This window comes from Marmota monax, unplaced genomic scaffold (genome assembly GCF_021218885.2).
Source record: "Marmota monax isolate L192 unplaced genomic scaffold, Marmota_monax_Labrador192_F-V1.1 WCK01_AAM20220418_F8-fsc00056, whole genome shotgun sequence".
In the NCBI taxonomy this organism is placed as follows: Eukaryota; Metazoa; Chordata; class Mammalia; order Rodentia; family Sciuridae; genus Marmota; species Marmota monax.
The window spans coordinates 11,697,665-11,710,463 of record NW_026695212.1 but is presented as its reverse complement, the minus strand read 5'-3'; the positions used below and the strand labels follow the sequence as shown (position 1 = coordinate 11,710,463).

The following is a 12,799-nucleotide window of genomic DNA, read 5'->3' as shown; positions in this document are numbered from 1 at the left end:
TTAGTATTCATGTTTTTCATCTGTTATCTAAGGGTTGATATTTTTGAGAAAATTTTAAAGATTAAATCCCTGTCGTTTATAAAATACACAGGATGAAAGTAGAATTCTTAATGTAATCATGTGTCTTAGGATCATCCACAAGATGATCTGTTTTATACACAAAGCCTAAATTTTTATAGAAGATACACCAAGGTGGATTTCAGACAAGAATTCTCCATTTCATTAACAGAAAAGAATTCAAATTAACAAAGGCTTCTCTTATTTGTGCTGCAGAAAATTTTAGAAAGGATAAGCAATAAGATCAATTAACAAAAGAAGTCTTTAAAGTGTCCAAGAACTTTTAAATTTGTAGAGTAACATTGTAGTGATTTGTGCTACTGATGTACCTCCTCACACATCTTGAAATTAGCTATATTTAGTTCTGTAGTAGGCAGGAGTGGTATTTTAGGGATTTACTAGGTTAGCTGAAACATAGTAATCCCCACTTATCTTCAGTTTCTCTTTGTAAGGTTTTGGTTACTCCTCCTAACTTATGGATAGAAGTTTATAGCTTAATGCTATATTACAATGCTTATGTCATTTACTTTCATTTCATTCCATAAGCATTACCATCTAGACAGTATGTGAATATAGTACAAGATTTTTTGAAAGGGACCATGTTCACATAAATTTTATTACAGTGTATTGTTATAATCATTCTATTTTATTAGTTATTGTTAATCTTTTCTGTGCCTAATTTACAAATTAAACTTTATCATAGGTATGTAGGAAAATATATTTGTGTATGTGTGTGTGTGGGGGGGGGGGGCGGTTTAAGTAATATCCTGTTTCATGCATCCACTGGGATCTTGAACGTCTCCCTCACCTATAAGTCAGGGTACTGTCTTCAGAAGTGTTACTTAAATACTATCCCTCTGACTTCGAGAAATACCAACACCCTAGAAAATTACCATCTGAACTAAGGACTAGGAAAGTCTACCTGCCACAGATTCATCAATATTACAGAGTTCTGTTTGTCTTAACTTTGTCTTTGTTTTAATTAGAAACAATGCAAATAAAGTGCTCAATATAAAATACAGTAGTCTCACAATAAACAACAGTACCATCACTTTGTCATGGAATACCTCATATTCTCTTATTTGTACGTCCCACCAACACCTAGCTTATATTTGGCGATCACATAAATATTTATCGAATGCGTGGATGACATTTACGATAGTCCCATTGCACTCTGTGGTCAAATTCTGCAATACCCAGTTCCGTCCGGGTTAGACTACGAAGTCCTAGAAAACCAGGGATAAGATTGGTTACAAGTTGCTCACGCTCAAACTACAATTCCCAGCATTCACCGAAACGCAGCGGTCGCAGTGCGCTCTGGAAGAAGTGTATTTTGTGCGGAGACTGCGCAAATCTCTACATCCGAGTCCTGCGGAACTCATTTTGTGTGCAGTTATTTTAGCCGGTAGGATTTAAGAACAGCTTCATTTCCGGTACCACCGGAAGCAATTGGAAAATGGCGTCTTCTTTGCCGATCGGTCCCGTTCCAGTAGCTGGGAAAAGTGAATTTCGCAACCAGAAGTCAAAGCCGGAGAGCAAAGGTGAGGTTGTATGAAAAGTGAAGTCTTGGTTTTGTGGATATTGAATTGCGATTTTTTTTCTTTCCCTGTGTCTGGACTTATAAAACCATCTGTAGCCTGTTTATGCAGTTAAGTGTCTGTACATATTATTGCTAATGGTGCCGGAGTTGACTGCGCCTGCAGGAATAACTGACAGGTATTCTGGCCCCGTGTTTCCAGCTCATTCTTTTTGCCAAGTCTCCCCCCACCACAGCACCAATCCCAGTGAAACTATTGTGGAACCCGTTTCCTCTAAAAGAATGAGGATTTAAAAATTGCAGAGGGCGCTGTGGAAATTTACAGCGCGCCGGTGGCTGCAAGTCATTGACAGAGGACTAAGATCTGGTGGGATAGGTAATCTTTATATACGGAACGCTAAAATTGAAAGAGTGCAAGAGATAGTAATTAATACGGGGAAGGAGCTATATGGCATGCCCTTAACTCCATTTTTTTCTTCAGCAAATAAATTTTGGAACATTTATCATTATTCCTTTTTGTCAGATGGCCAAACTATTAGACTTGATATAACTCTTAGACTTTAGACTGCCTTGTTTTTAAATTGCAATCTTGCATTGTAGTCTCGTTTATCATATCTACCTTCATTATGAATGAAAGAGACTATAGAAATAGCTGGGGAGCTGCTCAACCAATGTTGTAAGAAGTGGTATAAAGCTTGAACTCTCATTCAAAATGCACTGGGAAGATATTAAAGAGTTCTCAGTTGTTGCTGTATTTTTATATAAGTATGTAACGTACATAGCAGAGACTGTATATGAAGAGCAAAGTCAGCACTTGGGGGACTAGCGCTGAGACTATGAGTAAATAAGGTTACCATATCCCAGAAGCTCTCTACATGCATGTGTCAAATCATATTGTCCTTTCTGGGAACCTGCAATAACCATTCTGAATGGTGTTAAGCATTCCGTTACCTTTCTTTATACTCTTTATTGCCTGTTCAGCAAAATAGTTTAATTTTGCCTCTTTTTCAGTTTTACATGAATGAAAATGACTTGTATGTATTCTTCTGTTTTACTCCGGCTTGGCTTTATTTTGATTATTCAACCAGGGTGACGCATTTACTCTTTGTGGATGTTTTCTGTTAACATGCTTAAGTGTTTCTCTATGCACTTAGGGTTGGAATCCTTAAAGTGCAGGTATGTGTAAGTAATGCTAACACTTCCTCAAGAATTGTGCCAATTGTGATTCCCAATAGCAGTGGAAGAGAGTTCTCATCACTCTAAATCCATACTGAACTTTGATATCTGAATTTTGAATTTTTTATTTTGATAGGGATGACATGATAACAGGTTGTTGTTTTACTTTGAACATCTCTGATTACAGATGAGTTTGCACATTACTTTATATGTTTCTGAGCTATTTATATTTCCTTTATTATGAATCCCCTTTTTTTAATTTCTTTTGCTTTTTTTTGTTTCAGGATTGGAGTGGATGGCTTTTCTTATCAATTCATAGCTGTAGAAATTGGATAGGGACTTTAAAGATGCATTTTAAGTAGAATTTGAAAAAAAATTTCAAGATATTGGGGGATGAATGATATATGAGGATTACCTAATTCTCTTTAATTTGAACCAGAAGTAGCAAAGTGAATGTGACTAAAAGAAGAAGAAAGCAAGTTTACTTGACCTGGATCTATAACATGGGCTAAAGACCTGCTTTTCAAACTTTAGGGTGCTAAAGAATCTCCTGATGAGATTGTTAAAACACAGATTCCTGGGCCTCTCAAAAGAGATTCTGATTCAGTAGATCTGGTGTAGGGTTCAAGAATTTCATGTCTAAAAAACTTCCAGTTTTTGATGATGTTACAAGTCTGTGGTGGATCATGCCTTTGAGTAGAATGATATTAGAGAATAGCTATTGGATTTAAGGGGCTCCTAAAATCCAGGATTAGGAGCTCCAATAAGTGATTCAGGAGATAATATTTTGGCCCTTAAAACATATTTTCTTTTAGTGAAAGAAGATCTAGACTGAGCCAGCTTTATTTTCCTTTAAGCAAGACTGAGTGTCTTTTTCTATAAAATGGGAATAATAATACCGATCCTTCATGTCTGGCATATTTGCTATGAAAGCCATATAGAAATGGGGCACTGAAAGCTCTTTGGAAAAACCTAAAATCCTATTCAGGTAATTTTTAACTGACATTATACCCCAGAATGAGCTTTTAGCTTTAAGATGTTGTGTGCGCGCATACACGTGCACACATACACACACACACACTCTATCTCTTACTCTCTCTCTCTCAAGTTCCACTCCACGAAAGAAAGGTTAATATTTAAAATAGTGATATAAACAAAATTATATTTAAATCTTCAGCACTGTCGTAGTGTAATACAATAAGGTCTCTAGAGTACCCACTATCTGCTCGGCATGTGCTGTTGAGTATGGAACAAGGAGGAGACTCCCTTCCTTTAAAGAACTGTCTTATGAGGTAACTGCAATGTATGGTGATAATTTTACACAGTGTTTGATAATGAGGAGGCATGTTCTTTGTTGAATAATATATAAAAAGCAGGGAAGAAGTAATACAAAGAGAGTATTGGGAACCTTGTTAGTGTGTATATATAATGTTAACAGAGTGCCCTAAAGAGCTTTAAAATGTGACCTGTAAATTTTTTCTTGCTTGTAGATGAATCGGAGCTCCTCACTGTTCCTGATGGTTGGAAGGAGCCAGCTTTTTCTAAAGAGGACAATCCCAGGGGACTCTTGGAAGAGAGCAGTTTTGCAACTTTGTTTCCCAAATATAGAGAGGCTTACTTGAAAGAGTGTTGGCCTTTGGTGCAGAAAGCCTTGAATGAACATGTAAGCATATTTTATACATTTCTTTGAGATTTTGCTCTCACATATGCCGAATTAAGTGAATGTGTGCTCATGGATTTCTTTTTAAAGGTGCCACGTAGCTAGTTATTTTGGTTTCTTTGGTAGTTTAAACAGTCTAGGTAAATTTTATTCGTATAGTTTATTTTTACTTTAGTGAGTAATAAAATTACTTTGAAAAAGTCACATACCATTAATATTTTAGAGGTTTTATGAACTGTCAAAAACTTATAAAGTCCAAATTTCAGAATGCCTATTCTAGGCTATGATAGTTACCATATCCCTGTTCGTTCTGAACTGAGTCATGTTCCTAATTGCTTAATTTTCATTTTCAATAAAAGCTGTAGATGTGGCCAACTATCTACTATTCTATTTCTGTGGCCCTGTCGCTAGAGAAATGTATTTGTTTTTTTGTTTTTTAAATTGAAGATTGAAACACATAAATTGAGAGGTCAAAGTGACTATAATGAGCCTTAAAAAAAGAATGTATCACATATGATAAGTATTGTTTTATGAAGCTTATGGTTCAATTTTACATGTGTGTGTTTATATGGGTACTAGATTGTGATATAAAATGTATTTCTCACAGTGGGACTGCGCTGGAGTTGGTTGTACCCCATTGTGAAGGTAGCCAGTCCAGCTCCAGGCTGTTTTACAGCTATCTATATCTGAAATTAAACTTGGTCTTCTTCTTTTTTTTTTTCCTTGTAAATTCATAGATACCCAACCTTATGTTGAATCGTTCACCACTTACTCCATTGAATTAGTCTTCAGATTATGCTCCACAAGTCAGATAATTGCATTTTATTTGTGTGGTCGAAGTCTAGTTCTTGCCATTGAGAGTTAATGCTGAGTGTTCCTAATTATTGCTTCTCTCTGAACCCAGGATAATTTGTTTTTACTTTGATTTTAATCCTCAAAACATCTCGAAAATATTTTGGAAGGAAAATAGATTGGAGCTGGGTCCAGGATAGTGAAGCTATACACTGTTACATTTTTATTCTAGGTGAAGTATTCTAAAGCCAAGTATAAATGGTTCAATAGCTTTGATTTGTTATATTTTGTGAAATATGAAATTAATCAAGTATTCATTACTTATATTTAACTACCCAGCTTCTTCAGGGAGGGAGTTGATAGAATTTGAGAGATGGCTTAATGGCATAGAAGTTAATAGCTTGGTTAGTACAGGCTATTTAATTATTTAAACTTGAATTCATTTTTAGACAACTGCTTGTTTTGTTTGGTCTTTTCTTTTTGAAGCATGTTAAAGCAACCCTGGACCTGATCGAGGGCAGTATGACTGTTTGTACTACAAAGAAGACTTTTGACCCATATATCATCATTAGGGCCAGAGACCTAATAAAACTGTTGGCAAGGAGTGTTTCATTTGAACAGGTGAATTTAGAATTGGATTTACTTATATCAACGTTAGACAACCTATAATGTATCTTTCCTGCCTCCCTTCTTCCCTCCCCCTTTTCCTGCATCCTTTCACAATTGTGTTTTCATGTTTGTTTAGATTACAATTATTAGGCTAATGAGTAATTGTAAAAATAAGTAATTGTGAAGCATATTGATGTATTTTTATTTTTCCAAAAGGCAGTACGAATTCTTCAGGATGATATCGCGTGTGATATCATTAAAATAGGTTCCTTAGTAAGAAATAAGGAAAGATTTGTAAAAAGAAGACAACGGCTTATTGGTCCAAAAGGATCTACATTAAAGGTACTTTTTATCAGTGGAAAACTTGAGTTTCTTCCTCTATAATTAATTTTTCATTGTATTGAATTTAACTTAACTGTTCTTTCAATATAGGCATTGGAACTCCTAACAAACTGTTACATTATGGTTCAGGGAAATACAGTTTCGGCCATTGGACCTTTTAGTGGCTTAAAAGAGGTAAGAACTATTATCTTCAAGTAATCATTTGAGAACAAATGAAATTATTTGATTATAATTTATTGGACTGTGGAGACATCTATTTCTGAAATAGGACTGTGCACCATCATTCTTCTTACTATAAAATTTGAATAGGTATTTAAGATCTTAGTCTATAACATGTGAGAAGTGTAGTATATTTACATATGTTCAAGTGATTGGAGAATTGAGCAGACATCTCATTACTTTGCAATAATGTGTACAGCCAATAAAGATCAGATTCTGGAAATATTTTTGTTCCAAGAATACATTTTTGCCGTGTGCAGGGCGCACACCTGTAATCCCAATGACTTGGGAGGCTGAAGTAGTAGGAATGCAAGTTCAAAGCCAGCCTGAGCAAAAGCAAGGCTGCTAAGCCACTCAGTGAGACCCTGTCTCTAAACAAAATACAAAAAAAAAAAAAAAATTAGGGCTGGGTATGTGGCTCAGTGGTCAAGTGCCCCTGAGTTCAATCCCCAGTACCAAAAAAAAAACAAAAAACTTTTTGTTCGAATTTTAGTAAGTATATTAAATATTTTCCTGAAACTTTAATTTGCCAAATGTTATGAGAAAACCTACAGCAAATGCTGTTTCTGTTAACTCATTTTGTTACTGTCACAAAGCTGGAACAGGAAAGTCAAGTTACTTTCTTAAATAAAGTAGCAGTTTCAGTACTTGAACACTCATTTTCAGACTCTTATTTCCAATTCTTTTCTCCTTAAATCACACAGCTCCAGGAGGTTGTTGTATTGGTTCCAAGTACCATATTTCAGCACTAATAGAGAAACATTTTAACCAAGGGAGGTTGACTGCTATTATTTAGAAGCCACTCAGAACAGTTGAAGGAATTATCTTCAATTTGGTGATCATTCCTTGATTTATAGGCTGCCGTGCAATATGTTAACTCCTCTTTTATCTGTTTTATTAAAATATTCTAAGAGTCTAATTTATTTTTCTTTGCAAATTTCAGGTTCGAAAAGTAGTTCTAGATACTATGAAGAATATTCATCCCATTTATAACATTAAAGTGAGTGTTAATTGCATATGACTCTACTAGTGATTGTAAACTACTCTTAACTACAGAAACTTTTCTTGAAATTAAATTTTTTATGAGAGTCTAATATACAAATCTGATAATACAGCTAATTTGAGTGAATTAGAGGTAGAATTCAGCCCATTCAATTCCCCTAGTCCTCCTTTGGGGCTTAGATCTCCAGTGTAAAAATTATTGAAGAGAATACTATAATTTATTTTATAGCTCTGATATAATGAAAATAAGTTTCATAGAATTTATCGTAGATCATAATCAATTCAGTTTTCTTGAATTATGAGCACATGTATTATATTTAAAGATGTGATCTTTCAAAATTTTGCCTATTTCTATTGAAACTGGAATATCTTAGATTACATTAAAACCTTTGGATTTCAACAAATTGTAGTCCCTCAGAAAGATCTGTTACATCCCTATGTGCAAAAAGTTTGTGATTATACTTGGAAATATAATAGTATGATGAGCTCTGTTATTATGGGTATTTATTGAGCAATTCACTTAAATTTGATAAAGTTAAAAAAGTCACTTAGATTAGGTTAAAGTTATTTTGAGTTACATTGGAATATTACAGATAGAAAGCTAGTTGTGCATCTGATGCTTGGTTGGCTTTCTCTTAATATTCCAATGTATATAAAATTCAAATGGAGTGGGGGTGAATGTTAGAATAGTATTGACTTTTGTCTAATCATCAAGAAATTTTTTTTCCTTTCCCTCTTAATGACTATTAAAAAGTTTTTTTAATAGTTTTTTTATTAAAAACTATTAAAGTTTCCTGCTTACAGGGAACATCAGCTAATTAAGAATCCTATCTGCTATAATTAAGTTGAATTATAAAGGTTTTATTAGAATACTCACTGAAAAACCAAGTATCATTTTTATCTCTTTAACAATTCCCTGTTTCTTAATGTAAATTTCTAATGATTTTCTGATGCTTAACTGATTATACATATTTATGATGACATATCTTTTTATTAGTGCAATTGGTTAATTCTACTAAAGAGAGTAGGAACTGTTCCTTTTAAAATTGTATTTGTAGAAGCAATATTTATTATAGTTTAAATAAATGTATCAATTTTGAAATTAAATTTTATTTTATGTGTATGACTGAAGACCTTAATGATTAAACGGGAATTGGCAAAAGATTCTGAATTACGATCACAAAGTTGGGAAAGATTCTTGCCACACTTCAAACACAAAAATGTGAATAAGCGCAAGGAACCGAAGAAGAAAACTGTTAAGAAAGCATACACGCCATTTCCACCACCACAGCCAGAAAGTCAGGTTAGTATTAAATGTTGAACTTTAGTATATAAAGAAAGAACTAATCTTATTTTGTTGGAAATTTTATTTAGGGTAGTTTAGGCGCAGGGAGGGAGAGAGAGTGCATGTTGTCTGGAGAGGTGGAAGAAGCTAAAGTGTAAAAAGGCACATTTTGAGCTAAATGCATGGAGTTGGGGAGTGGGGCCTTTACATTGTGAGTGAACTGCATCAAGATGTTTTTTGTCAGTTGTGTCTCTGTAGCCAATGAAAATGTTCTATAGATTTTTTTAAAAATTCAGAGATTTAGCCCATAGTATCTCTACTTTGCTTCAGCAATATTCTTTTTTGACCCTGTTCTGTATGATTTTAGAAATCACAAATTCCAATATTCATTCTTTTTCTGAGTTATTTTCTTTTCTCTTTGTTTTCTTTCATTCCACTTTTCTTTTTTTTAAAATATTTTTAGTTGTTGATGAACCTTTATTTTATTTATTTTATGTGGTGCTGAGAATCGAACCCACTGCCTCTCGCATGCTAGGCAAGCGCTCTACCACTGAGCCTCAACCCCAGCCCCTCATGCCACTTTTCCCTTCTGTCATACCTTCTAAGACTTGGATTAAGTCCCCAAACTTTCCCATAATGCACTACCATATGAAGCTGGAGAAAATCCTGTCTGTGAATTAAATCTACTAGAGATTCATATTTCCATCCTTACATCCTCAGTATTATCTGGCAGCTCTTGTCTTAATTCTGTCAACACCTTCTCACTTCCTTGACTTTTCTGAAATATTTGAGGTCATCAGGAAAAACTCTTTCAACTTAACTCTTCTCTCTGTAATTCTTTTCCTCATCTGCATTAATTATTTCCATCTGTGTGAATTTCATCTATATCTCTGTTTAAGTATTCTCTCCTTTGCATATGTCTTAAAAATAATTCATCTCTACTAGTTGTTTTCTGCTCAGGATATAAACTCTTCCTTTTCTATCATCTTTTCTCCTCCTTGTTTGAGTTTTTCAGGGAAAGTGTGATAAGAGGCCAAAGGGAAAAAGGAGTAGTGATCATGGTGAAAAAACAATGGAAATGTTAGCTCACGGAGAACGAGATTAGAAGGAAAATGATAGCTGAGAAGAGCATAGTGGAGCTAATCGCTAAAACCTTGCTTCCATAGCACCTGCCATACTTCTTATGACCTGTTTTGTACTAATTGGCTGTTCTTTCTTCTTTACCTCTGCAAATCTCTTTTTACTTTTTTTTAATTAACATGTATTAACTATACATATTAACAGGGTTCAGTGTAATATTTATGTAAATGTATGTACACAGAGCCCAGATAAGACCTATCCTTCCTTTTTCTACCTCTACCCCCAGTCTAGTTCATGTTGCTACCTTTATGAAGAGAGAGAGTATTGACTCCACTGTTACCCTAAAGATGTTGTGACTTTCTTAGGAAATTACTTTTCAACTACATTATTTCTTTTTTTTATGTATTTATTTTTTTATTTGTTTTAATTAGTTACACATGACAGTGCAAGATCTTGACATATTTGAATCAGATGGGGTATAATTTCTCATTTTTCTGAGTTTCCAGGTTGCAGAATTACATTGTTCATGTAGTCACGTATATACAGACAGCAATAATAAAGTTTATTTTATTCTGTCCTCATCTACATTATTTCCAACATAATTATCAATATTGTTTTCAATAGATTGATAAAGAATTGGCTAGTGGTGAATACTTTTTGAAAGCGAATCAAAAGAAGCGACAAAAAATGGAAGCAATCAAGGTAAGACTATGTCTTGCTGACAATGTTAGTAACAACATTCATAGATTCTGAATTCTTAAAACTAACCTTGATTTTACAAATGTACTTTTAATAACATAGGCTAAACAAGCAGAAGCTCTCAGTAAGAGACAAGAGGAAAGAAACAAAGCATTTATTCCACCTAAAGAAAAAACAGTTGTGAAACCTAAGGAAGGTAATGCTCATTTTTCACTTTTTGATGTAAAAAATCCATTGTCTATGAAAAGTAAATCCATAGTGAATTTGTCTAAATCTGTCGTGTTAATAAGTAAAGAAATAATCATATCTTTTATCAGTTGTCTTAGCATTTCCTTAATTATCAAGTCTAAGGACAAGAAGCGAATGAATAGAAGTAATGAAAATTTTGCTATCATGATTCAAAGAGGGCTTTCAGAGAAACTGTTTTTTCTCATTATTTATATGATCTGTGGCTTAAGATTTGTTTCTATGTTGTTAACGTTGAGTACTTATTACTAAACAAAGTAATAACAGGAGATTTTCTAGCCTCATTCTAAAGTAGCCCTCCAAAACTGTCAGTGCACATTGTTTAAACTGTCATGCCATTTCCTAGCAACACGTACATAACCTGTTAATTTGTTTTCAGTTTGTGCAATCTGTCAATTAAGTACTTTGGATACCTAGTAGCTAGTTAACCTCAGCCTGTGTTAACTAAGAATGTAGCTGCTTTGTAGTGGAGTATGTAATGGAGGCTTTAAATCTCTGTGCATCTCAAGTGACTAGGCTGTACATATGGTGACATTTTACCTTGGGATTCTTTCATGTTCTTAAATACTGTGTGTAAATGTAAACAGATGCATTTTTTTCATTGTTGCCTTTATTTTGTTCATGTTTTTGGCATTGATTAGATGCTTTTGTGTTGTTAGGAAGACCTCCAAATACTCTGGAGCTATTGTCTTTTTTTACATAAAGCTTGTTAATACTAGTCATTAATAATAATATTGGAAAGCCTGAAGGTTTTTTGGGGGGAGTAGGAGGTGTGCTGGGGATTGAACACAGGGCCTTGTGCAGGTGAGGCAGGCACTCTACTAACTGAGCTATATCCCCAGGTCAAGCTTGAAGTTTTTGTTATGGTCTTAGATGAAGTAGATTTTGACCTGTAGCTTCATGATTTGCTTATTAAAATTATTGAAGCTGGAAAAGCTACGTGTAATATTTTTTATAAAATGTAACTTTAAATTATTTCAGTGTGTAAGATGGAAAATTGATATATTAATGAGTAACGTTCCAAAATAAGGAAAAGAATGTAAATAATCTCAAGATTTAGGGAAAAAAGATTAATTAAATTCAGTAATTGGTACAAATTGTTTAAACTGTCATGCCATTTTCCTATGAACTCTCACAAGTGCATATTTGAGACTATGATTTGAAGAAATTTCTAACTTTAGCAACATATTGTATATTTTATAACCTAACCTTTTGGTTATTAAAATAGTGATCTGAAATTATTATCTAAAACACATTGTTTTAATTTGTATAGAATTGCATACATTTTCTTTTTAATTTTTGTAGTATCTACTGAAACTAAAATTGATGTGGCTGCCATCAAGGAGAAGGTTAAGAAAGCAAAGAACAAGAAACTGGGAGCTCTTACAGCTGAAGAAGTTAAACTTAAGGTGGAAGCAGATGAAAAGAAAAAGAAGAAAAAAAAGTAACATTAAAAAAATAACCAAAACTCCCTGAACTAGAATTTATAAAACTATCTCCTTTTGTAAAGGATTTTGAGATATTAGGGCATTAGTTGTCCTATGTGTGAGAAATAATATTTCTGAGTTTCATATAATAATATTCTTTATAAATATATTCTTGTGTATTTTGAAAAAATTTGTGCTAGAAAGTGCTATGTGTACATTGTACCTAATCAGGCAGGTTTTGCCTGAGCATGAGTTTAGGAGTAACTTTTAAGTTTTTTTATATATACATTTTTGGAACGTGACTATTGTAATTTTTCATTAAATCCAAAGTCTGATGTCATTGGTTAGTTTTTAAACATAATCATGTCCCAGCATTTGGTTTTGAGGAAAATAAATGCCAGTTTTTCAGTGCATTCTCTCTCCCTGATTATCCCTTCTTACAATTTTGTTTTATTTTAAGAGTAAACAGCTCATAAGCAGAAAATCAAGGCCTCTGAAATCAAATACTTCAGTTATCAAGTCTGAGGAAGTGTTAAACCGGAAAGATACCAAATTGCAAGAGAACAGGGAAACCAGGTACATTGAGCTAAAGCAGTGATTGGTGAATCACTGGAGTTAACTTAGAATCACATAAGTCTAGCTCATTCATTTTATAGATTTGGAAGCTA

The 12,799-nt window shown here is 33.7% G+C and overlaps 1 protein-coding gene across 1 annotated transcript; it reads left to right on the top strand.

Annotated features, from left to right (window-relative positions):
• The first annotated feature begins 1,447 nt into the window (after window positions 1-1,447).
• Krr1 (KRR1 small subunit processome component homolog) lies at window positions 1,448-12,544 on the top strand. Its single transcript, XM_046430641.2, has 10 exons — window positions 1,448-1,598; window positions 4,261-4,433; window positions 5,709-5,843; window positions 6,048-6,173; window positions 6,264-6,347; window positions 7,336-7,392; window positions 8,527-8,697; window positions 10,384-10,461; window positions 10,561-10,654; window positions 12,010-12,544. Exons 1-10 carry the CDS (start codon window positions 1,514-1,516, stop codon window positions 12,150-12,152), a joined length of 1,146 nt encoding a protein of 381 aa, XP_046286597.1. The 5' UTR covers window positions 1,448-1,513; the 3' UTR covers window positions 12,153-12,544.
• Window positions 12,545-12,799: the final 255 nt, after the last annotated feature.

Bases quoted from the DNA above. Each gene is read 5' to 3' on its own strand.
- Krr1 (XM_046430641.2), top strand. From the start codon at position 1,514: ATGGCGTCTTCTTTGCCGATCGGTCCCGTTCCAGTAGCTGGGAAAAGT. The intron at 1,599-4,260 runs GTGAGGTTGTAT...TCTTGCTTGTAG, and splicing joins GTCAAAGCCGGAGAGCAAAG to ATGAATCGGAGCTCCTCACT. The intron at 6,348-7,335 runs GTAAGAACTATT...TGCAAATTTCAG, and splicing joins CTTTTAGTGGCTTAAAAGAG to GTTCGAAAAGTAGTTCTAGA.